The sequence below is a fragment of the Gallus gallus genome, chromosome 3 (genome assembly GCF_016699485.2).
Source record: "Gallus gallus isolate bGalGal1 chromosome 3, bGalGal1.mat.broiler.GRCg7b, whole genome shotgun sequence".
Taxonomy (NCBI): Eukaryota; Metazoa; Chordata; class Aves; order Galliformes; family Phasianidae; genus Gallus; species Gallus gallus.
In genome coordinates, this window is record NC_052534.1 from 89,334,562 (window position 1) to 89,361,309 (window position 26,748).

Here is a 26,748-nt window from a genome sequence, read left to right on the forward strand (position 1 = left end):
AAGTATAAGTAGCAATACAAAAAGATATGGGTCCTTTGCTTAGTAAGACAAACTTCTAGAGTGTGTCTGGAGAAGAGCAATGAAGCTGTGAGGGGCCCAGGGCACAAGACTTATGAGGAGCAACTGAGTAACTAGGATTGCTTCTTCTGGAGAAGTGGATGATCTGGGAGACCTTATAGCTCTCTACAACTACCTGAAAGGAGGCTGTGGCGAGGTGGGGGTCGGCCTTTTCTCCTGCATAACTAGTGATAGGACAAGAGGGAATGGCAAAAATGTATACCAGAGGAGGTTCAGGTTGGATATTAAGAGAAATTTCTCCAAAAGGATGGTCAGGTGCTGCCTAAGGAGATGGTTGAGTCACAGTCCCTGGAGGTGTTCAAAAAACATTTAAGTGTTGTAGTTAGTGACATGGCTTAGTGGGGAAATACTGGTGTTAGGTGGGCTGTTGAACTGGATGATCGTGGAGGTCTTTTCCAACCTTGGTGATTCTATGATTCTATCTTGTACATCATTAATTGCTCCTTAAAAAGGAAGGGCGTAAAGTACCTACTGGGAGTTAACACCAAACAAAACAGAGTAAGTTCTTAAGGAAGGGTGTTTCTGGTGAGACATATATAGAAAAACAGTACTAAATCTTGAAAGAGTTTGAGTCAATGGTAGTGTTGGTAGGCAGTTGCCAAAAGAAGATGCCTTGAGCTTAAGGGGCAGCATTTATCTGTGGCAGTAGTGTAAGGCTTCTCTAAAACATGTGCCTAAGATGGGTTTGCTTTTGAACCTGTAGTTACATCCTATTTGTTGTGTGTGCAAACTGGATTTTGGGTTGTGTTCTGGAAAACTTTTGGATCCCAGACTTCACATGGAGCAAATAAAAATTGAATGTGTCACCATGACATTTAAGCTATATGCTCCCTGTACCCATGGCTAAAATAGGCCCCTGGAAAGCCCTGAGAAAATATCTCATGTCTAAAACCTAGCCATTAAAGGTGGCTAAGACACTGAAAATCATCTGATAGGCAGAATCATCACTGAACTGAAGAAAATTTCTTTCTAAAATGTGATTGACAGTTTCTGGTTTTGTTTCAAATTGCAGTGGTTTCACCCGTGTTCCTTATTGCTACTTAAAAAAAAAAAAAATCTTAATTCATTTCTTGCTGAATAGGTCTGAAAATCTTCTGCTTATTTTTCACAATTAGCTGGTATTGATCTCTGCTGTGTCAAAGTTGAAAACTTCAGTTGACTCTAAAGATTAATTTAAAAACAAACTAAAAGCAAATGAGAGCCTGCAGTGGGTATGCTTTATGGCCATACTGCTGGTGTTTTGTCATTTATTCCTATATAATGTCTGCTTTCTTTTGTTATTCACCTGTTCTTTTACAATTATCTTTATCTTAATAAAGGCTAAATGAGTAAATAAAACAATAAAAATGACTTCATTCAAATTCAGGAGGTACTTGAAATTAGATAGCTTAAGTTCCTGAAAGTCTTTTCTCCAGATTGAAGTTCTGTAGTTTCACAGTGTCTTCTAAGGCTGACAGGAGTCTTTTATTCAACAATACATGTTTTATTTGGAGCCTAGTTGTTATGACATTGGTAGAGCATTTATAGCATTCTCCAAGCTATAGGAATGTCTGGTTTCCACATTAGATACAGCAAATGAAGGAGAAAAATATCATGCTGCTTGAGAGAAGAGTTTGGTATATACTTCCAAGAGTTTGGAAGTAAGGTTTTAACAGTGTAGGACACTAAAATCAGTTATGGAATTAACTAATTAAGTTATTTGTCTCCACAATAAGGTATTTCAGAAGTTGTTTTTTTTTTTCCTGATACTTTGCAGTAGTCTTAACCCTGTTCCAGAAGAACCCAGAAGCTACAGCACTCGGGCCAAGGAGTGTTCTTTCTCATGACAAAGAAGAGCAGTAATAACATCTGTGTATGGTAGGAGACTGTACTCTATGCAGAGAGTATTCCCATGCGAAGTAGTCCTGCTATTATTTAAGGTTCGTGGTAAGAAAAATATTGCAAAACTCAAAAACAGAGCTGTGGGGAGAGATTAGTTTGTACTGAACCCTGCTGAAAACAAAAGTACTAAGAAACTCGATGTACCTTTTTTCTGTTTTGAGAGCATTATGAACTTCAGGTGCAGTTGCTGAGAAGTGAGTTGAAGTGCAGGATAGTTTTTCTAAGAGTTGTTTTTCTTCAGATGCAGTTCAAATACTTATAGCAGATTTACATTAGGAACTTAAAGGCTACTGTGGTAAGCAAAACCCACTTCTTACATGTTCATAGGGTTTACATATGAACACAATATGACAGAACATTGAAGACTTCTTTACCTAAACATACTGTAATCTAAAAGGAAATGCTGGCCAGCAGATTTTAATACAGAAGAAAGTGGGGCACTAAAATGAAGTCTTTAATGCAATCAGGCCCAAGCAATGGTTATTCCTTCTTCAGGTGTTTGCTGCTGCTAGCAGTGGGAGAGGAGGATGCATATATGGGTATAAAAGATTTTCCTCAAAGCTCATGTAAGGCTGTGAAAGTCTCTTAATTCTTTATTAAAATTGTTTAATTGTAACTATGACTATATTCATAAAGAGAAACTGTTGTTGTAGTTAACCCTCTAGTAATCCCTAAACAAATCAATATAGTTGGATGCATCTTAGAATCTATTTTCTTTCCATTCTAAAAACTTGTGCAATTTCACTTGGACTTCTCTTTAGTTTTGAATGTAGCCTGCTCCTTTCCATGTAATTACTCTAAGCCGGGCTTTTTTTTAATGCTTCCTTGGTGAGAGATATCCTTTGAATTTGTCTCTTTGTTCCTAGGTTAATTGCAATGCAGTGAAGTTAGGGAGTCTTAAGGTGATGCTTTGAGGGATCAAAAACAGTGTAATGCTGTGTGCTAATTAGAAATGTCATTAGAAGAAATTAATTTTGTTTTATTTTGTAACGGCAAATTTTCAGAGTGTACACAGGGAAAAGGTGTCTGGACTGGGGACTGGGCCAACTCCAATTTTTTGGTTTAGTGATTAAATAGTCATTGCAAACTCCAAATTGAACTTTGTACATTACACCCAAATTTTCAGTTCATTGTTATCTGTTCAGTAGCTTGAGGGGAAAAATACTTCACAAGTGGGTACTTTTCTCCTACCTGTATCTCTTAGTTCTCTTATTTTGCAATGATTTAGAGGTGAAACTGTGTGTGGAGTGGCTCTTTACCTACTTTTTCCTTCCTGCAGTAGGTTTTTGTGTTACTCTAAGGCTTACAATATTTCACCAATGTGTATGACTTTTTTAACCATAACTATAATCTATTTAGAAGTTGGAGCAAATCTTTGCAAAGTACATATCTTTCTCCATCTGTATAACTTTAGCCTTCCTTTTGTTCTGCTAATTTGTATCTCTGTATGCCTTAGAAGTTCTTTAATCAACTCTTTAAGATGACAAGGAATACTCTGGAACTTGTTCTTCGCAGCTTAATTGTTTTTTGTGTGCAACTTCTCTGTAGATGGTAGAACTATCAAATAATGCTGTTGCAGAGTGAAATACCCCAAATTAAATCCTCCCCATTCAAGTCAGAGTCATTTGTTTTTGTATTAAGATTCTATACATGTATGTGCTTACCAACAGCAAAATATTTAAGAATCATTGTCAAGTTGTGTAGGACAGCACAGTAGTTCCAACCTTACATGCAAAATGGTAAGTGTAAGGAGGGGAGTCCTTGCTGAGGTGTATTTCTTGCTCCTACTATGTCAAGTAAACTTTCTAGTATGTCTGCTAAACTTTGCTGCCAGTGTCTGTCCTGGTGCTGTTTCATAAAGGCAAATAGCTTCCTGCTGATGTAGGGAAGTGGTAGGATAACATATAAAATAATTTGCATACTACATTTAGTTATAAGACATGATACTTAAAGAAAAGTAGTGCGCAGGACTATTCTGATATCAAATTCAATACCACACTTATTTACTATTACAAAGGGTTATATATTTTCTTTCCTATCAATTTTGATTGGATTTAATGAAATATTCGAAAAACTATTCAGAAAATAATTAGTAGATTTTCTTTAATAGTAGCATTAAACATACACTCTAAATAATAATAACAAGTGGTTGGAACATTATAACAGTAGTCTGGAAGAATGTGTTCTTTCCGGAGAGAAAAATTTCCTTCTTTCCAAAATGCCAGAGGTATTAGGAACTAGGAATTTAATTACTTGCAAATGTATACCTCGGGGTTTTTTGGTGTTATAGCAGTGAGAATCAGCAGAACCAATGCCTTACATTGATTCCCGACTTACATAGGGGGAATATAAAATAACTGCTACTGAACTTAATGGGTTCAGACTGTTGGTGAAGGTAGAAAACAGGCATGGATTATGTCTATCCTTCAGCTCGAATACATCTCTAAAATTACTTCAGTCAGCTGTATCAGAATCCCTTATTGACTTTTTTCTGACTTTAAAACACCTTCAGCATCTTTATTTGCAAATAACAATGAGCTTACAGTTCACTTTTGGAGAATTGGACATTGCATCCATACTTGTTTCAAATTATTTGTTAGCAATACTATATTGTAGTCTATGTTGTGCTCCTTTCTGAATTCCGAGAAAACCAATGACAAATTTTTAAAATTGGTGTGAAATTTTTGACTACAAATTTAATAGCTTTAGTTTACATTCCCAGTAAATTGCAGGGATCATTTTTTCTGAATTGTGGTTACAGTTGTGCAACTTGTATGAATTACAAGATTAAAAATAATACAGGAAAATATACAAGTCTCCTTACTTTCTACTGTAATCCTATTGGTTATATTTTTCCTGTTTTCAAATAGTTTAAGAATTGTGTAAGCATTATGTAAATTGAGCCCACGTTTTCCTAATAAAATTCAAGATGTACAGGTTCTTAAGAGCTAGTAACTTTCACAACTAGAAGGAGTTGTGTGGGTTGTTTCTGTTCTTTTTTTTAAAAAAAACAAAACAAACAAACAAACGTAGAGGAGAATTGGGGTATGTTCTAAACTCTGATAGTGTCATGGGGAGTATGTAGTTCCTTGACGCACCACTACACTGAAACAATCTATCATGTTTATAGTTGGCTGTTAACTTACAGAGGTGCCGGAACCGAGGTTAGAATCTCATTAGGGTAGTCTTACAGTTGCATCTAATTTTGCTTAGACTTCTCCCTCTTTCACATGTGTCGATCTGAATCAATTGTAGTGATGTTAGATCAACTTTTGCCCCCACTGGTGCAGTATCCTTAGTACTATTGTTTTTTTCACCTTGCTGCAGACGGTGATCAATCAGTTTAGATATGATTTTGCTGTTTTTTAACCCAAACCCACTTTACTCACAAGAAGGGATATGATACTTTGTTTATATAACGTGAGAGGTGCATACACAGTTGGAGTGAGAAGTCATGTTTATGCTGTTGGATTGACACAATTAGGAGCCCAAATAACGAGAAGGTAAAGGGAAGGCAGATAATAAAGCAGAGGAGTAGTAAAATATTTCATAAGCAGCGCTGTGTTGCTTGGAGCCATGAAACTGGCAGCTAAGTATGATCTGAAAGCTTTAACTAAGCTGGAAGGGAGAATATTTCTCCCACCCTTTACTCTTTCCTTAGCATCATAAGCATGACCCCACAGTAGACAGGAAAAAAACGAGTAGTATGCTACGTGCTGCAACTCCCAGCTCCCTAGCTTACGGGGTCAGGAAGCTAATAATGCCTTCAGGTACATGTGGCTATGGCTGAGGCAGAGCTGAGTCTTTTTATGTCATAGATACTTTGGCTTATTCTACCCTAATTCTAATAAAACTATAATTCTAATAAAAAATATAAAATGAAAGTATAACTGTTCTTAAGCATTATTAAATTACAACAGAGAACTTTGAAAGGGTCCTTTTAAAAGCTCTTTAGATTTGTGCTAACTTCCTTTACAGGGACTATCAAAAGTCTTCTGAGGCTTTTTAATTACTTTTTGTTTATATGATTATTTCTTTACTTGATAGGTGAGAGGTCTTGGAAGGAAGAAGGTGTGTCAGTTAAAAAGCAGATATGGAAAAAAAAAAAATCACTGACACTTTAGATAAGCCGGTATCTCACAGACTGGATGTGACATTCTGTAATTAAAAACACATAAACAATGTTCAGTAAATAGGACAGGAAACTATCCACAGGCTTCAGTCCATGTAAAACTGTCTGTGGCCTTGTGCATTGAGAAAGCTCATATGTCTTTGTCCCCCAACAGCAGGAGAATCAGCCTGGTATGAAGGGCAAGGGAATGACAAAGTATCTTTTATGCAGTGCTGCCTTGCTTGGAGTTGTAAAGCTGATGGGTAAATGAGCTTTCCTCCTGTGATCTACAGCACAAAGTTCCTCTGAATGTTTAAGCTATCAAATGCATTTTAAACTTTATGGTGTATTTTAAGACAGTAAGGTTCCTTTGTGTAGTGCTACAAGAAGTCCTGAGTTTCCTAGGTTACTTAATACCATATGAAACAGAGGAAGAGCTAAATTAAGTTCTATGTTTTATAAAAAGTATTTGTGATCTCCAGTGCTTCTATTTCAGGAAAAGATAGCCCAAGAAGATTCTACACAGCTTACATTGGAAAAGGGAAGCAAAACACTTTTCTCATCACTTTGGCAGTATATATATACTCCCAGGTTGTAATGGGACTGATGCATAATGAATCAATCTATTGGTTATTTGGATTTAAAAGAAAAAAGAGGTCCTGATTTACATCTGTGAAAGTATCCTGAGCCATACTGAGTTCGTTACAGGGCTGGCTGTCAGGGAGCTTTGAGGGCAGCTACTTAGGTGGCTGATGCTTTCTCTATTATTCATTCACTGCTGTTCTTTGACAGGAGTAGTCTTCAAAACATTTTATTTTTATTTTTATTTTTTTTTACAAAATGAGTCTTAGCTTATGAGATAGAAGTTGGCTCCATTATATTTTATTCACTGCAGTAGTTAAGTAAAATCTTCTGTTTGTCTACATCCTCTGCAGCTGTTAGTAAACTGGCAGGCGTGCACAAAGGCATCTCAAAAGCATGGTAAGATTAGAGTTGGGGGGAAGCCAATTATTCTTAATGGTAAGAAAACTTCAGATCAAAATATTATTTACACATTAACCATTTTAACATTTGTAAAAACTTTTGCTATTTCTACAATTTTAAGTACAGTAATTACCCTACTCTATGGCATTCTGATTGATATGTAGTACTTGTGTTTTACTGAAATATTCCAATAGTATCTCATTCCAGGTTCCATCTGACAGTTTTGCCAAAGCTTTCATCACTTCATTAGGAATCATTTTTCTCACTCTGTTTAACATACTGACTTGATTCTGTTTCATGCTCCCAGTGTGGGGAGGAGGGGGAAGTAGGTAAATAGATCATTGCCTGTTTCCTAATGACAATATCAAATATGTTACAGTACAAGCAGAAGCTGTATTTGTGGTGGTTTAAGAATATAAACTAGGTAGTATTTGTGGACAGAAGTAGCATTTTCTAATTAAGTCAAGTTAGAATGGAGTAGCAGTATAACTTTTGTTTGAGTATGAAGCTATTTAACAAGATCCTGATCTGCAAAATATGCTCTATTCTTTCCATTTATACTAGCTGATCAAGTTAAATGGTACATGTTCCTGTATGCCTTGTCTCTCTAATACTAAAATGGTACTTTTCTCACTTCAGTATGTGGAAAATACTGAATACCTTGTGTTATGATCTGAAGGATGACACAGGAATTGCTGGAAGCTGACAATAGTGACTACAAGTATGGGTTTCGTTTTCTTTTGCTTTTCTTCCCCACAAGAACGTCCATCCTCCTTATCCATGCAAACTGTGTGCAGCAAGAATTTAAGCTCTGTAAACCACAGCTTTTTCTTTGGCTTTGTATTACACAACTTGCATCTTCAGAGTTTTTCAGGTGTGAAAGAAAGTTAAACATTGAACTGATGCTATTATCCTGGTGTTACATGTAAGCCATCACCCTGGTTGTAAGAAGCAACCTACACTGTCTTGAAATAGAACTAACATTTTCAACTTACAGAAGTTAAATCAAGGAGATTTTATGTATTCTTAAGATGCTGACTGTGAATATAAAGAGGCAGCAAGGGCTGTATGTGAGAAAGGGGCTAGGGAGCTAGGTGCTATATGTGATAGCATGGGAAGGGGCACCTCATGAAAGAAGGGAGGTCTGGGGAGCAGCTGGGGCCAGATCCTGCCTAGCAGTGTGGGATATTGGCTTGTGTGTCAACCATTGGCCAGCTTGTATATTGCAAGTGTTATGCACATGCACATAGAATTTAGCTGTTTCTGAAGGAGGTTTGAATCAAACTCTTTATTGCAAATGTCTGAATTCCATTACAACACTTTCTTTATCTCTGTAGTGTCAAACCAGATTTTTAAAGAGTGGGGGAGTCAATTGCAAGAAAATATTTTGACTGCATTGTTCTACCCTGAAGTGCATTGATTCTAGAGCAACTTGTATGACCAGCTTCTCTGTCAAGTCATATTTCATTTGCACATGAGTGAATCAGAAATACTGTGCTTAAAAGTAGTCTGTATCTTTCACAAGGAGACCTGTTATGTATAGTGCTATTGAAAACCATCTGAGACAGTGTGAAGAAAAAATGTCCCCTTGATTTTAAACAAAACAATTTTATTCCCCTAGAATTTGTTTTCCCTGAACTTAAATCATATATATTAAGCATTTATCAGAATTTCTGGCTCTGAATCCTTTGACTCAGCACTAATGATTAAAGATAAGTGGTCTGGCAGTTAGACTCAATGGTGGTGCCTTATAACTACTGCTTTTCTATTCCTGTTTTATTCCTGTTCTATAACCATGTATGCTACTAGGTTGTGACCTACATGCTTCAAAGAAAGATTAGCAAAACTATTAGCAAAACAGTATCTGTCAGAATACTTAACTGTAGCTAGAAGGAAGATTGTGATAATTTTTAATTTTGCCAGTAAGGTCATGGTGTACTTGAAATTCTGGAATTTCCCTTCATGTTTTGATGTGTCATATAGAACAGAACAATCAAGTGCTATCTACTTGTGTCAGATAAATATTTTTTAAACTGTCTACCACACTGGTCATGTTTTATTGGAATATCTTGTATGAAAATAGTTTACTAAGTGCCTTCCATACCTCTTAGTGGAAAATATTTAATTTTGACAGTGATCTTTTTGGGGAGAGATTCAATGCATGGTAGTTCTTTCAGCATTATTATATCACTAGTTCTTCATCATTCATAATCTAAAGTAAGTTCCAACAAACTTCTAAACTTAATTTTCCAACCATGAGAAATATGATGATCTTTAATATCTGTAAATTATATACTTAGCAATCATATTGGATGTATTGAAATATACTTTAAATTATTAAATACTTCTACTGGTTTCATAAAGAACAAGAGGAAAAAGATGTTACAGAGGTGGGAGGTATTTCATAGCCAGCCTTAGAACCACTTTAAATATGTGGGTGAGTAATGAAGGCAGAACATGTTTGTCTCTTGATATTACTCCTCACCTTGACAAGCTCTGTACAGATAGAAAACCTATTTAGTGAAAAGGAGTTGCTGTGATTACAGAATGAAAATAAAGCTTTCAGCTCTGTCATTTAACAACTGGCAGATTATAGAACTTTATGGTTGTTGGGTTTTTTATGGTGAGAAAATTGGTTTGTATTACCACAATGATGCACAAAATCCCTTTCCCCACAGGTTCTGTATGAAGCAAATTGAAGTTCTAAGTTACACCTTAGAGTGACAGTGCAGCACTGGACTGGAGCATTTAAAAAATTTAGAAACTCAAAAAAAAAAGACAGACAGCTGTCCAACAAGCTAAAATCTCCCTGCAACAGAGTTGTACAAAAGCCTTAAAAAAAAAAAAGCTATATGATCTATTTAAGACTTCTGAATCTTTACATGTGTGATCCTTGCTATCACTACAGTGCAGATGTTAACCTTGCTTCATTCTTTCATATGTGACAGAACTGTATTTTCAAATGGCTTTTAGTTGCCTTTTGTATATCTAAGCAGGTGAAGTTAGAGATGTTGGAAACAAAGCCAAAAAATTATCTTGGTTGTATATGAGAGGGTTGTTCCAACCAATCAGAGGTGTCAGTGAAAATAGCTGCATGATCTCTCCATTAAAAACATAATTGTAAAGGATAAGCTGATCTCAGCACTTCTTTTTCTCCTTAATTCACCCTGCCTACTCCCCAAAAAAAAGCAAGCAAACAAAAAAACCACCCACAATTTGTTGCATCTAGCACTGCTGCCATGGAGTAAGTTTCAAATTATCCTTGAAATACTGGGATTTTTATGAATTGTTTATTTACTGTGAAGTGCACCATAGAATTGCGTAAGAGCAGTAATAGTGTGAAATGCTCTCTGAGGGACAGCAAAGGCATGGGACAGTGTTCATGGAGTCATCCCAAGTTCAGCCACCATAGTAGCTACGTTTGCTTTTTCTCGTCCTTGTCTGGGGTGAATGAGAAATCTGCACCATCTTGGTGTGCTCATCCAGTGTATTAAATTGTATCAGGATGTGGGCTGATGGCACTAACAGCCATCTATACTGTTGTTTGATGGTTTGCAGCATGCATTTTGTTTGGGCCAAGCAGCACTTTCCAAATGATTCTTAGGAATAATTCAGAAATTAGTAATTGTTCTGAACAGGCAATCTGGATACAGCCATCCTGTTTTGCAGGCTCAGGAAGTATAATAATAACAACATGCCAGCTGGCCTCAGAGCTGTTCAGTTCTTGTGCACGGCACAGTCGGCACTTCTCCTTATCCTTGTCTGGTGACTCACAGAGATGTAGAGTCTCTAGAAGCTAAGCACGGTGTACAGGGAAACAGCTCAGTCTTCTGGTGATTTGAGTAGAAGAGACTTGGGTTTTTTTTTTTTTTCAGATTTGAAGATCACCTTTACCATTTTGTTACAGAAGTTGTACAGAAACAAACATGGAGTTAATGAATTTTGGGACAACTTTAAATGCTCTTCTATTACTTCCAGTAAATAATATTTTAGACAAATAATAGCAGACATTCTCCTTTAACTGTACATTGAAGAAATATTGTAGTAAACTTTTCCTTTGATAGGGCATCAGCCTCACAGATGGCTTTACTGTTCAAATAGCTACAATACTAGTTTGGCTGTCAAGATTGTGATAAAATTGAGGAGGATAAAAATACCTTCTGGTGTTCCATATGCTGTTTTGAGCTTAAGGTTAAAATAGACAACTGCATCCAAAGTGGACAGAATGTCATATTACATAAAAACATTAGAAACCATTAGTAGATCTTCTGTTTGTTTTATCTTTTACCACATCAGTGTTGTTAGAAAGAATTATGAATTGAAGAATACATGGGAATTGTTTAAAAGCATCTGGCTGCAAATGTCACTTATGGCTGCAATCTCACAAAAAGATCTGGTATCATCTCCACATCAGAAGGATCCTGAGAGCTAGTCCTGTGCAGATTCAGTATTGGTCGGACCATTATGGAATGCAGGAGCAAGAAATTGGGTTAGTACAGAACCCTCGGGGGTGGGGTATATTGCTCAGGTGGACTCTGAAATGCCAGTTGTGCAAAATAAATATTCAGGGTCAGTTTTAGGAAAAAGAAGGAAGCTTGTGGTGTGTATTATAGCGTAGGAAATATCTTGCTAAGAGTTCTTGTAGACCTAAAGCAAATGAAGTTCAAGGCTGAGGACCAAAATGCTTTAGAATCACAATCACAGAATAGCCCAGGTTTGAAGGGACCTCAAGGATCATGAATCTCCAACACCCTTTACAGGAGGGGGCCACATTTAATACTAGACCAGGCTGCCCAGGGCCCCATCCAGCCTGGCCTTGAACACCTCCAGGTGTTCAGGCATCTGCAACCTCCTTGGGCAGCCTATTTCACTACCTTACTACAAGATCATCTACTTTCACCTCCCTGCTATAAGCAGGAACACCTCCCACTAGACAAGGTTGCTCAAAGCCTCATCCAGCCTGGCCTTGAATGCTTCTAGGGAGGGGGCATTCATAGCCTCACTAGGCAACCTGTGCCAATATCTCACCACCCTCGCAATAAAGAATTTTTTCCCTAAGGTCTAGTCTCAGTCTACCCTCTTCCAGTTTAATGCCTGTTCCCCTTGTCCTGTTGCTACATGAAAACAGTTTATTCAGGAATTCTTTCTTCACTATGAAGTCAGCTGCCTCACAAAAAATTATAAGCTCAGACCTCACAAGAAATCACATCAAGTGATACTGTCATCATTGCTACTTTAATTTTCTCAGACTTGATACATGTAGAGCACAGATGGTTCTTAGCTTTATTTAAGTCTGTGAAACTCAGCTCATTGAACTGTATGTTACCTGGGATCCCCCAGGTAGCAAACTACATGAAAATGTAATTATTCTCCTATAGCAAAAGCATTGGAGACAGTAAATGATTCTCCTGTTTTTATACCGCAGTTTTTCTTTGTTACTGAGGCAGGGAGTAAGTTGTCTGACACCTGTTGAAGCATGAGACTGCAAATGGTAAGCATACAAAAGCCATCATAAATCAAATAATCTGATGCCATTTTTAAGAACAAACAGATAAAAGGCTTAAAATGTACTGCTGCATTTCTGTTATCTCAAGGAATTCCCACAGCAAATCAAAGTGAAGTATTAAATTAGCTGGTAAAAAAACACACAAAAAACAACCCTCTTTCTGCTGGAAACTGAAGGGAAAAGAACTGCAGGGGCTTGAGAACTGTAATAATATCTCCCATTCTAGTTAACATTATATGCTCCTGGTATGTTTCTAGCCTGCATCCAAGACAAATCCTAGCTAGTAATAATATTTGTCAGGGAGTAAGACAGTGCGGAGACCTTTTTTTTTCTTTTTTTTTTTTCCCCCAGACATCAAATGTGTAAGCCAACCATGTTTGACAAGATGAGAGGGTGTAGTTGCATGATACAACTTGCGTGTCCCACTCAACTTTAGGATCTGAGTCTCAATTCCTTCTATTTTCAGTATCAGGAATAATAAGGCAGCCTGCATGTCATATTGAATTCTCATTAAAAATTTGCCCTGTATATGCTTTAAACAACAACAGTCTCTGCTGGCAGTGGAGTGCCACTTACAAAAGTACTGGGGGAAAGGAGAGGAGTTGAGGGAAGCTTGTGAGGCTCCCACAGCATTAACAGGGGTGTGCCTGAGCTGGAATAGCATCCATCCTGGTGCGTGATCAGTTTTCCAGTCTTTGCTTTGTTCTCAGGGAACAGTAAATCAGGGTATAAGAATGGACTTAAGAAAGGAATGCAACATAATGTATTTTGAGGGAATATTGACTTATTTAGTAGTAAGGAGTTGCAAATGCAATGAAGACCTGATCTCTTTAAATCAACACCAGCACTTCCAATAGGTTGATTTTTCAAATTTAATTTGTCATTTTCACTTTTCTTATCTCTTTTTTCAGTCTCACCGTTTTCTCCTTGACCTGTAAATACTTAGCCTTGAGAACAGTAGAGTACAAAAAAAAAAACAAAAAAACTATTCCACATTTTCAGTTTATACATGTCATTCATTACTCAGCATGAAGTTTCTTCTGTTCATTACTAAAGAAATCTTGAGTGTATTCTGCTGATAGGAAAGGTGTTTTGTTTCTGTTTAATCATAGAGTCATAGAATGGCTTGGGTTGGAAGGGACCTCAAGGATCATCAAGTTTCAACCCCCTGTCCCATGGAGGGTTGCCAACTACTAGATCAGATTGCCCAGGGTGGACAAATTAATCAAACATAGTCTCTAGTGTATATAAGATATTTGTATACAATGTGATTATAACATTTTAACTAAGAAGAGCAACTTCCTGCTTTATTCTGTTAAAATTGCAATTCTTATATAGTATGATAGGTCTTAATAGTTCTAAAATCCAGTATGATTTAGCACCAGTCACTGCAGAGAGAGTGTTATCCCTCTGCTCTGTGTTGTCTGTCTTCAACTGTTTCACAATTCACCTGTACAATTCTAGTAAGTGTTCTGTTATCATTGTGTTTGCACTTGTTACATAGAAAACTTGTTCGCTCAGTAACAGTTCTAAATATGGGTCAGATAGGCTCTTGTTCTAGAGGTTTTCAGGAAAAAAAAACCATACTACAAAAAAAGGCTTCAAATTGTAGGATGCATAGAATTTATGAACAGTTAGGTAAGATATGTATGAATCCTTAAAATCTCCATTGCTTTTTGAAATTGTTTTTTAACAGTTAGAAGAACATAAAATTCTTGATTGAGCAATATATTTTGTTTAATCATGTAACTGCACCAAGATAGTGTCTTGGTACATTCCTGTCTTCCATCTTCACATTGTGCTTTTTCACATAAAATAAGAAGTCATTTTTTTATCTTTCAAAATCAACTTAAAATGTTTCAGTGAAAAAGAAATCTTAATAACAAAGTTCTGTGGGCTGGGATGCTGACTACTTAGGAATTATTTGACTGGGAGTCTGGGAACTTTTGTCTCTACTTGGGTGGAATGGATGAGGAAGATTCTGCATTCCTTGCTCAAACTCCTTACACAATAGGAAGTCACTTTAAATTAAAATTGGTTTATAGACTAGGTTCAGGTTTGAACCAGTCTTACTCCATCCAGTCTCTTCCCTGTAACTGCATGGAAACTACCCCATAAATTTTGTTTAAACACGTTAAGAATGCTCATAGTTTTCAACCTGCCTATAACTGTGATCAGTTCATACTCTTATTTTTGTCCCAGCCCTACCATCAACCTATATTATTTCTTGTGATCTGATGTTTGCCTCCCAGAGTGTTAATAGCAGTCATATTTTAGTCTTTTTTCTTTTTTTTTTCCCAGATGAAATCTGTAAGTCTTCCATTGTCATCTTAAATGCTCTTCAGTCCCTTGATCACTTCAGTAGCTCTGCTCTGCATTTCTTGCAGATTGAATAGCTCTTATTTGAACAAGGATTAATCAGATTTGTATTCAGGATTCTATTTGGAGTCTGAGCAGATTCTTATCTTTCTTTGATAAGTACTTTATTTAATACATACTGTTTTTGCCTTCATATCATATGTGATTTCAAGCACAGGATGAATGTGATTTATTTATTTTTAGTGAGTGTAACTCCATTGTCTAATGAAATACACAAAAGTCTGGCTGGAAAAAAAAAAAAAGGCATTTGCTTGGTTTATAAGTGAAGTAGTGAGCCAGAAGTAATTTTCTGATTATATTTTTGTTGTTGATTGCTTGGAAGTAACTCCATGGAAGTACAGTTGGGAAAGCAGGAGATCCTTTGTTGCCAGAAAGTCAGAATGATCTATGACATAATTAGAAGGTCAGGAAGCAAATGTTGCACATGCTTGTAATTATCATTCTGTCAAACTGGAAGACCATAGAAAACTGAACTTTTCTAAGGGGGTGGAAAAGCATAATTTTGGTATTTTTAAAAAATGACTAATGACTTTTGATCTCTGGTAGCTGGGAAAGTGTACAAAACATATATATGGAAAGTATCAAATGCTTTTTATAGCCTCTCCCTGGACTGTTACGCTCAGTTTGTTCTTGTCCTCGCTCAAGAAGAGAAAACTGTATTCAAGAAATATTGCTCACTAATCTCAGTTCACGGAGAAAAGTGAGTGGGACATCTGAGGCAAAACAAGTATAAGGAAACAAAGTTATAGCTTTAACTTCAGATTGCTTTTTTTTTTCCTTCAGAGTTTTCTGGCATTGTTTGTACAGTATTGACTTTTATGGTCTTATAACCAACGGCAAGACATTTATTATGAAGTATGTAATAAAGTAAACACACTAAAAATAAAACCCATCAATCTTCTGTTATTACCTGTACAAGAAAATTAAAATATCAATCTCAGTGTGGAAGATGTATTAGAGTTTGAAAGTTGCTGAATACTCCCAAATGATTTTCAAAGCTGTGCAATTCACTACAATTTTGCACATCCTTAGAGACTGACAGACACAATTGGGTAAATGCTTGTAAGACAAGGAAACTGTAGATTTCAAAAGGGATATCAAGTATTTTATTTGGAAAATATTGCAAAGATCTGAGTGTACCAATACTGAAACGTATATATAAAAGAAAATAGATTTCCTGTTATCCTTTGATTGTATAAAAATACAGGTTTCTACATGCTAAACAAGCAGTAAACAAGCTTTATTTCAATAAGGCAATAAGGTTATTTTTATATCTGTACTAGTCTCAACAAGAAAGTTGCCTGCAGACAACTACTCAAGCATGTTTAATGCTTCACTGTGTAAATTTCCTCCCATGTAGGTTCCTCAGGCACTATATTTGAGGCCTTTAAGTGTAAGTATGGTTTTATTACAAGGTGTTAAATGAATTTGCAATATGCATTTTTTTTTTGTTTCTGCTTCCTACAGTGGACTCTTCCTTCCTCTAGAGTATGCTAAATGATATCCATTTAGTTTTGATAAAATAATTTTGAAGAGTGTAAGTATCCCAAGTTGGATAGCTGTGAATGCTTCGTTCTGCAAGATAGTTTTATGTTTGTGAGTACAAATACGCAGGTACCAATTGTAAAAAGCTTGGTATTGCAATTTTAGTAGCAGATTTTTTGATACTGTATGTTGAAAGGCTACTTTGAGAAATATATAGAGCTAAATTGTGTCAAACTATTAAATATTCATTAAATATGTAAGCTGAATTGTATTTAAAACTCTTCAAAAAGATTTATGGAACAGGCAAACTATGACTTGGTTGCCATTTCTGAAACACTCACTCATCCAGACTTAAGGGTAGAACTTCAAAGTCAAACTACTCCAGCATCCCTCAGTTTGTTCTGTTGTATAAAATGCTGAAGGCATATTGTTAGGCTGTATGGATATAGAGATTCTGTACTATTGCATATATAAGAAAAACAGAACAAAAAGAAGTCTGTCTTGACGTGCTTGTGATTTTTGGAAAGTCTTCATCCTGACATAAATATTACAATTTCCATGCTGTCAAAATCAATGACATTTTAATTTAAGGTTACGAAAACATGTAGTTGTCAAAATTATTTTGAAACAAAAGAGCAGAACTGTCAATTATGAATCTGAGTTCAACAGAAAAAAGTATGATTCCTCTAATAGTGCTTAAGTAAGATGATAGCTGGTCTAAACCATTATACAAGACGTGACTGGAACACTGAGGTTTATTAACAGAAGCTATGAGATAAAATCCACATACTTCCTCCCTCCCATTCACTATATTTTTCCAACAGCTTACTGCCCCTCAGCAATGTTGAAACTGAGTCAGATTAATAGGCTTTACCAGGCACGTCCCGCTTGTGGTCCATGGACCATATGCAACCTGCTCCTGCATCGCATCATCATAAAGACAGTGCTTCCCCACTGAGTAGCTTGACCTGGCCCTGTGCATGTACCCATCCCTGAACAGCAACCAAACCATTGGTGTGTATTTGGCACTGTCAAAGCTGAAACTAGGAGATGGGGGGGATGCAGTGCAGTGCAACTTAAGACACAGTTAAACACTGTGTTGTGAACAACAGAAAATATGCAGTCTTACTTTCCATTTTGATAAAGGAATCTGAGCTTTCAAGGTTGTAAAAATAAATAAATCAGTTTGGGGGTATAATTGCTCATTCATTTTCTGTTGATATGAATACTTTGCCTGCAGTCAGATATTCAAAAAATTGATCATGTCTCTTTACTAAATGGACCCAAAAGAATAAATTTGATCAAAAATCTCTGCTATGCACAGTTGAGAACTCACTAAGAATTGCAACCACTTCCATCAAACCAGACATTGATGCATTAGTTTCACAAAAACAAGATCAAATATGGAATCACAGTATGGAATCATTAGTAGTGAATCATGTCTGACCAGTCTTCCTGCCTTCTGGAAAGAAATGTCTACTGTCCTCTGTTAGCACTCTATGCCAGCCATTGTTTACCATGATATCAATGAAACCTTTGACAAAGGTCTCAGTAGCATTGTAGTAAGATTGCCAGTGGAGCATGAAATGGGTAAATGGATTCTGAGGCAGAGAGAAAATTGGCTGGACTGCAAGGTTCAGTGTGTTGTGACCACCAATAAAAAAACTCAAGTGGCAAGTGGTTACCAGTTGATTCCTTGATGATCCAACCCACCCAGTGAGATTGGTCAGGCCGGACCTGCCTTTCGTGAACCCATGCTAGCTGGGTCTGGTCCCCTGGTTGTCCCACACATGCCCTATGGTCTCATTCAAGCTGATCTGTTCTGTAACCTTCCCCCGTACTGCTTAGGCAGCACTTAGCTCTTCTCTTTGTTGACATGGACAGGACCTGAGGCTATGATATGGAGCTGCATCAGTGGAGTGTCAGGTTGGGTGTTAGGAAAGGGTGCTTCACTGTAGGGGTGGTTGGTGAGAATTTTTAAAAGGGATAGGACTATGCTATTTCTGTTACTACATAATTCTGTAACAAATGACCTGTACCCATTTGCTGTATTCCATACCAATGTGGAAGTCAGAACTGATAGATCAATTACCTATTCACTGTACATTGCTTCTGGAAATAAAAAGGAAGAAGTTTAATAAATGGACAGTGAAATATTACATGCTTTTCAATTGATCTAACATTCTTGATTATTTAAGAAAGAAAGGTCAAAATGTACTTTAATAGAGTTTAATGTAAGGCATTAGAAGTTAAAAAAAAAAAAAATCAATATATTGACTTTGTAGTCTTTTCCTGGGTAGAAATGGCAATCGTGGTTATCTAGTATTCTTCAAAATTAATGTTTCAAAGCAAATTGCACTACCTATCCTTTGGAAAAATGATTTATATTATTTCCAGATCCAGATTTTGTTTGTTTAAATGGAGTGCATACATATAGTTGTGTATATATGTATACATATACATAGAATCATAAAACATATTTGAATCCATCTTTTGTTCAGTAGAGTACTTTTAGTTTTGTAGATTGAAAGGCTACTATTTTTTTCTGTACATTCCTTTTCAAATTAGGCTACTTTTCTGACTTGAAACATAGATTTTTTTTGTTTGTTTGTTTCAGTTTCATTTGTGTAAGAAAACTTAACGTTATTTTCCTCTCCTCTTTGCTAGCATCTTTTCATAATGAGTACAGTTATTGCTTTCTTTACAAATTGTTTTCTTTTTCCATAACTTTGGAAGAATAGTTCTACATTTGTGCATAAATTTAACATAAAACCGAAGTCCAATATGTAAGTTATCCACGTGGACAGGAAATGATGTGTTCTTCATCACATCAGTGAAACAACCTGACATCAGTTCTGAATTTTAATATGTATCTGATTTTTCTACCTACTTCTAAAATTCCTACCAACTTTGCAATGCCAGAGCTTCTGTCAAGAAACTCTGACTTCTTCCTTACAGTTTCTTTCTTTCTTCCCCTTCTTAAGCTTTTTTTTCCTTTGTGTGTTTTTTCTTTTGTGTCCCCAGTAGAAGATTGTAATGGGGATATGGGACTGTAATAGAGGAATTATGAGACAACAGAAACTAAGTATGTTTGCAATAACATTTGGCTGACCATAGGTGCAACTTTAGAAAACTTTTTCAGTCTTTTCAAGAAGAACAGGAAAGAGAACATATAACAGATAAAGACTTATAAACCTATAGATAGTTAAGGAAAAAACTTCCTCCTTTATTTATTTATTTATTTTCTGGTTTGAATTAAAAATTTTCTCAGTTGTTGTTTTCAAGTTCTGACTACCATTTATATTATTGGCTTGTAAAAGTTTACCAACTGACTCACAAACGGATAAATCCAATATCTTCTAAGTGAGAATAGCAGTCTGAGCTTTTTGATATTAAGGCCTCTGGGCAGTTTTTGCAATATAGCTGTTGATTGCGATATCTGTAAAAAATAAATAAAATAAAAAAATAAAAAAATCCCAATTATTGTTCTCCTGAAGTCATTGCCAGACTGAGCTTCCAACCAGTATTTTCAGCAACAATTAGCAAGTTAATTTTAATGGTTTTATAACCAATTTCAAATCTAGATGCCTAATTACAGAAGTTGGATGCCAGAGACCTCAAAATCTTCAAAATATATTAAAAATATATATATTTTTTAATTTGACCTTTTAATTCAAAATACATCTTACCAAAACAGGGCATTTTGTTGGCAGTAGTTCTCATGACAGATTTGAAGTAAGCATTGCAAAAATATATAGGCACTGCTTACGTTTAAGATTATTACACTTAAGTTTAATAAGCATAGTAAGGCCATAAGCATGACACTATATATACGTGTTCTTCATCAATCAGTGCTGTCTAATTTTAGTCCTTTTTTCTCTGTTACAATGAGCATGTGATTGGGAATGAATGGATAATGAAATCTAGTGTATCCAATAATGAAAACTCAGTCAGTGAAAGCAAAGGATAACTTTGTTCAGGATGCTATAAATATGTTTTCAAAAGGCCTGTGTTGCAAAAAGATCTTGAAAAGACCATGTAAATAAATAATCTGATAGGTGCCACCTGAGAATGGATACTTGTGTTCAATAAGGTTTATTTAACAATTTCTATTTGATTATTTGTATATTGTTGAAAATGGTGCAATTTCTCTGCTGTGTTTTACAGTCCTGCTGTGGTGTAGCCTTTTGCAACTATCTGATAATGAATATTAATGTTATTATATACGTTAAAATTTTTTGAACACTTTTCTAAAAAATAAATATAACATGCAAATAGTTATTTTAATATGATATGTTAACAAATTAATAGATAACAGTAGAGATTTTGATCATATGACTTTGTTAAGCAGTTCTATTTTAAGCTCTTTATTCACATAGATACAGACAATGGCCGCAGTAAAAGGTTTATACTGTACAGAGAGTCCTTCCTTATACATTACGTATGTTTTAGAAGTACTTTCGTGAATACATCTTACTGCACAAGACTCCAGATTGACTTCATTTTCCAGTATAGATCAACACAGATTCTTACATCAATCTTACTGGTCAAGATAGACTCATGAGGAAGAAATCTTAAGAGGTGGATCTGCTTGGCTATTCCATTGTGCATATCTTCTCTTTTAAAATATTCAGACTAACTGGATTTCTTCCTGAAAATCCTGAAATTTTTCTTCTAAATTGGGAAAAAAAAAAAAAAGAAAAAGAAGAAGAAGAAGAAAAAAGAATAAAGTATGCTATGTGAGAATATTCTAACAAGTTGGGTAAATCTAAAAAGAAAAACACTAGCCTCAGTGTTTTAATGCAGTATAATCTAAAATTATTCTCAGTGTACAGTAAACATCAAATGATTTTGTAGTTTAATAATTAAAGATACGGTGACATTAGCAATTCACCTGGCTTCCTTCAGGAAGAGATGCAAATTCTCAATCCTGTGGAAAGTAAACTCCAGTAACCTTAGAAAAATAGGAGTCTCTTGCTAAAACTTGGCAATAATGAACTTATGTAACCTTTGCGTATGATAGCTTTGCTCAGCTAGTACTGTCATAATCCAAAGATAAAATTATTTTTCTTAGTTACAAACCTTCAAAAGTCAATTCTTTTCAGGTCCAGACTAGAAGCAGTTAAATGTATGCAAAGGGAAAACTGCAGCTACCTCAATATACTTCAATGAAAATTTTAGAAAAGCACATAAATAATGTAGTTAACTGCTTGATCTTGACAAGTGGTGAAATCCTGTGAACTATTACATGTATTATTGAACATAGCTGTCATTCTCAGATCACTCATCTTTTACTGTTTCTTAGGAGGTTATGGTAAAATGCATGCTAGTTTCAGGATGCCAAATTCCATTTTTTTCTAGGGGTTCTTGGCAGATGTAGTGGTAAGAAAAGGAGGAAAAAACTTACCTGTACAAAGACAAAAGCCTAACTTGTTGCAATACAGTTTCAACAGTTAGCCATTGCCAGTGGTCATGTGTAAGACTGATGCAGATTCGCCTTGATAACCCTTCATTGGGACTGTATTTTATCAGAAATCATATTATTTTTGAATAAAGTGGTGTTTTTTTGGTAGCATGCTCACCCATAATAATAAAAACTGCTGAGCTCTATGTTGTGCAAATTTTGCTGCGTAAGGACTACCTTGTTTTATAGTGTTTTTAAAAAGTGTTTTGACTTGAATATAAAGGCAAAAGAGACTCTTGTTTCAAATGTAGGCACTCTCCTGTGCCCAAACCATGCAAAATTTTTTTTTATTTGACTTGTTTTGCAAAATTACCTCTATTAACCTACCATGACTAGAAGAGCATAAAAAGGCAAAATTGCAAAGAGAGAGTAGTATGTAGGGATATAAAATATAGCTGTAGAATATAATGGATCATTGGTGCCAACTTTTTGGAAGGCAAGTTAGTCTCTGTATTCTTCCAGTTATTCCCATGTATTAAAATCACCTTCCTTTAGCGTAAGTAATTTTATATGTATTCATTCTCATATACGTGAATTGAACTTCAACTTTCTCTTCAGTGTGGTTGAGCTAGTCCAAATAAATACCCTATTCTCTAAAGGCTGCTGAAACAGCAGAAAAGAAGTTGAATATAATATTGTTTGTTTCTAGCTTTGGTAGGTACTCACTCAACCCTAAGTAGTTCCTATAATGGATAGAAATTTTACTTTTTCAATCTGCTGCATTGGTAGAGTATTCATCTATCTCATCTTTCATTAGAGTGTTATATGGCTTTTTTATGTGGCTAATATTTATACAAGATTATGAGATTTATCTCATAAAAGAATGATGTAAATGAAACTGTTCTCTTTTTTAAAAAATATCTTGAAGGAGAGTTTACTCTTTGTTCAAAAGTACAATACATTTCACTTAATTTGTGTAAAGAATACTGTTTAAAACAATAAAAAAATAAGCAATTATTTAGTGACAACTGTTTGACTAGCATTTATTACTTCTTTCTGCAAATTTTATCAATATTTTTTTTCCTTTTTTCTTTAACAGTATTACCTAGTCATACATGTGGCAACCCAGGAGAAATACCTAAAGGAGTACTTCATGGAACAAGATTCAACATTGGAGATAAAATCCGATATAGCTGTATCTCTGGTTACATCTTAGAAGGCCATGCCATGTTGACATGTATTGTGAGTCCTGGAAATGGTGCATCGTGGGATTTTCCAGTTCCTTTTTGCAGAGGTAAAATATAAGTCATGAAACATCTTTAAAATATCAAGAATCAATTAAACAGTGCCTTTCTATAGATTTTTCTAGTCTGTTAATACATTTTTGGACTGTAGGATATTGGACACAGTATTCCAGACAGGGCCTCACTAGTATTTAACAGATAAGCTAATAATTTTTCTTCAGATGCTGGCTATGTTCTTGCTGATGCAACCCAATATGAGGCTGATTTTTGTGTCCAGCTAACTCAGTTTGTGCTTCACTAAATGATTTTGTCAGAGCTGCAACCTAGCAAGTATTCTTGAATGGCACGATCCTGTTCAAGCTGCAGAACTTTGCATTTCTCTTTTGAAATTAATGAGATTCTCTGCTTGTTTTCCCATCTTGTATAAGTTTGTCTAAATATCTGTCATGCCCTAAAGGGTGCCATCTGCAAACCTCTTCAGGGTGCATTCAATCCTGTACTCCAGATCCACGATGAACAAATTATATAGATTCATCCCCAGTTGAAATACCTGAGGAATGCTGTGATAAACTGACCACTAGCTTGAGTTTGAACAATTGGTCTCTAACATCTGACCTGATGGTCTAGTCAGTTTTTCATGCAAAACCAAACCATATGCCCTCAGTTTGGCTACAGGGATACAGTGGGGAACAGTGTTGTGAAAATCAGAGAAGGCGATCAGGCTGGCCAAGAATAATTTCATAGAATCATAGAATGGCTTGATTTGGAAGGGACCTCAAAGATCATCAAGTTCCCACTCCCCTTGCCGTAGGCAGGGTTGCCAACTGCTAGATCAAGTACTAGATCAGATTGCTGAGGGCCCCATCCAGCCTGGCCTTAAACACCTTCAGGGATGGGTCATCCACAGTCTCTCTGGGCAACCTGTTCCAGCATCTCACCACTTACTCAGTAAACAAACAAACAAAAACTTTCCCCTGGTATCTAATGTAAATCTTCTCTCCTTTAGTTTAAAACCATTCCTCCTTGTTTCATCACTATCTACTCATTTAAAAAATTGATTTCCCTCATGTTTGTAAACTCCCTTTAAGCACTGAAAGACTGCAGCAAGGTCTCCCCACAGAATTCTCCTTTTCGGACTGAACAAGCACATTTCCTTAAGCCAGTCTTCATAGGAGAGGTGCCCCATCCCTCTGAGTATCTTTGTTGGCCTCCTCTGGACCCTCTCCCGAAGCTCCACATCTTTCCTGAGCTGGGGGCCCCAGACTTGGACACACTACTGCAGATGAGGAAACTTTGTCCACCGATGCTGTCATTCCATCATAGAAGGCCAACAGATTGATCAGGCATGACCTTCCCTTGGTGAAGCTGTGCTGTTTGTCTTGGATCACATGCTCATCCCTTGTGTGCCTTAACATGTCTTCCAGGAGGATCTGTTCCATGATCTTCCCAGGCACACAGGTGAGGTTTGTCAGTTCCCTATAGTTCCCTGGACCTCCCTTCTTCCATTTATTTTAAATTGGAATGCTGTTTCTATTTTTTTCCAGTCCCCAGTGACTTTGCCTGACAGTCATGTATTTTCAAATATGATGGAGGCTGGCTTGGTAACCACATCAGCCAGCTCCTTTAGGACCCTGATATGCTTGTAGTCTGACCCCATGGACTTGTACACATGCAGTCTCATGAAGCAGTCTCAGACTTGCTCTACTCTTACACTATGAGAGAGTTTGCTCCCCCAGTTCCCACCTAGAGGTTCAAGATCAGAGATGTGGGAATCCTGGCTGCCAGTGAAAACTGAGGCAAATAACTCATTAAGTACTTTAGCCTTCTCTGTATCAGTTGTAGCCAGTTCTTCTTATTTATCAGAGGAGGCATGCTCTCTTTGGCCTTTCTCTTCTTATCTATGCACCTGTAGAATTCCTTCTTGTTGTTTTTAACGTCGCTCACCAAGCTCAGTTCCATCCGTGCCTTGGCTGTCCTAATTCCATCTCTATATGTTCAGATAGCATTCCTGTATTTTTCCCTGGGGACATATCCTTACTTCCTCTGCCTGTACTCTCCCTTTTTGTCCCTCAGTTTGACAGCAGGTCCTTGCCAAGCCATGCTGATTTGCTGCCTTCTCTGTCTGCTTTCTTGTTCTGAGAGATGGAGAGCTTCTGTTCTCAGAAACGCATCCTTAAAGAGTAGCCAGCCTTGATCCACAACTTTGTCTCTAAGGACTTCTTCCGAGGAGATCTCGTCCAACAATTCCTTAACCTAAAGTTTTGCATTGACAAAAGCTGTCTTTTCCCAGTCACCTGCTTGAGCTTCATGTGTTTTGGAAGGATTTTCATAAAGACATTCTTCATAATCTTCTGGCGATCTGATGTGAGCTTGAGAGAACTGCAGTTGCTAGAGGTTGTTCTTGCCTTTTTTGAAAACGAGAAATAATAATGTATATTTTCTCCAGTCATTGTGCATCACACTTGATCTTCGCTGCCTTTGGAAGATGTTAAAGAACAGCTTTACACTGCGGCAGACCAAGAGCTCCTAGATGCATACTGTTAAGTAGCGTGAAGTTGCACACATCCCATTTATTTTATAGTCTCTAAATTGCTCCTGCTGTTTTGGTTACTAGTTTTCTCCCTAAAACTTCTCAGTTTTATTGTGAATTTGGAAGCCAGAGTGGAACTTTTGCCATATCCCTCAGTTTCCTTTTGAAGTAGAAATACATGTAGAATGGTTTATAGAATGTCTACTCTTCACATTCCTCAGCAGTTTCATTCCTTCTAAGTTTTGACCTTTCTCCTTTTATCTCCATGTTTCTGAGCAATACTTCTATGTTTCTGTTGAGTAGCTTGTCCCTTCTTTCACCTTTTGTATGCTACTGTTTTGCATTTGAGATAAAGTACCTCAGTCAGGAATTCCCTGTTCAGCCCTAAGCAGCCTCCTTCTGTGACTACTCATTTATGTACAGAAAGAGATGGATCACTCTTGAGCTTTGAGGAAGCTGCCCTTGAAGTCAAACAAGCTCCCCTGGGCCCTCTAGCTCTTCAAGGCATTATCCCATGAGAGCCTGTCTACCACTTCACAAGCAACTTAAAATCTGTTCTGCTGAACTCCAAGGAGTTTATAATATTACTTGCCTTCCTCACACCTCTCAGAATTTTCAACTTGTAGTTATTAGATTTGCAGCTGGCATTGAGTATCACTTCTTTGAATTGTGCTTTGTTTCTACACTAATTGCTTTGTCCAGTGCCTGCATTAAAAAGAAATTTCTTCCCAGTGAACTCAGGAATCTAGTGTATTGCTGGCCATTTGCTGTGCTGCCATCCATAGAGATGGTGAGGTGATTAAAGTCTCCAGTAAGAACCTGAATATGTAATTGAGAAGCTTAGTAATTTAAAGTTTTTAATCATTTTTTTTCTTGATCTTCTTAACATTTAATGTCTGTAGTAGACATTCAACATGACTTCCCTTTTGGCTTCTCCCTCTCTGTACAGCAAACCTCTGTTCATTCAAGGTCCTACTTTGCATGGGGTACAGCTTCTCCTTTTCTTTTCACTTTTCCTAAAAGCCTGTGTCCATCCATCACAGCACTCCAGGCAGGTGAGCTTTCCTACTAACTCTCTGTAATCTCAATGACACCACAGTTTTGTGTGTACTTCCAGTTTGTCCACTGTGCTTCCTTCTCATGTAA

The 26,748-nt window shown here is 36.5% G+C and overlaps 1 protein-coding gene across 2 annotated transcripts in view; it reads left to right on the forward strand.

The window, feature by feature from the left end:
- Positions 1 to 26,748, forward strand: part of CSMD1 (CUB and Sushi multiple domains 1) — a 1,033,500-nt gene that overhangs the window by 510,620 nt on the left and 496,132 nt on the right. For both annotated transcript variants that reach the window (XM_015284920.4, XM_015284921.4), the window contains exon 4: positions 22,928 to 23,122. In XM_015284920.4, the coding sequence (XP_015140406.2) occupies positions 22,928 to 23,122 (195 nt within the window). The remainder of the gene's footprint in view (positions 1 to 22,927; positions 23,123 to 26,748) is intronic.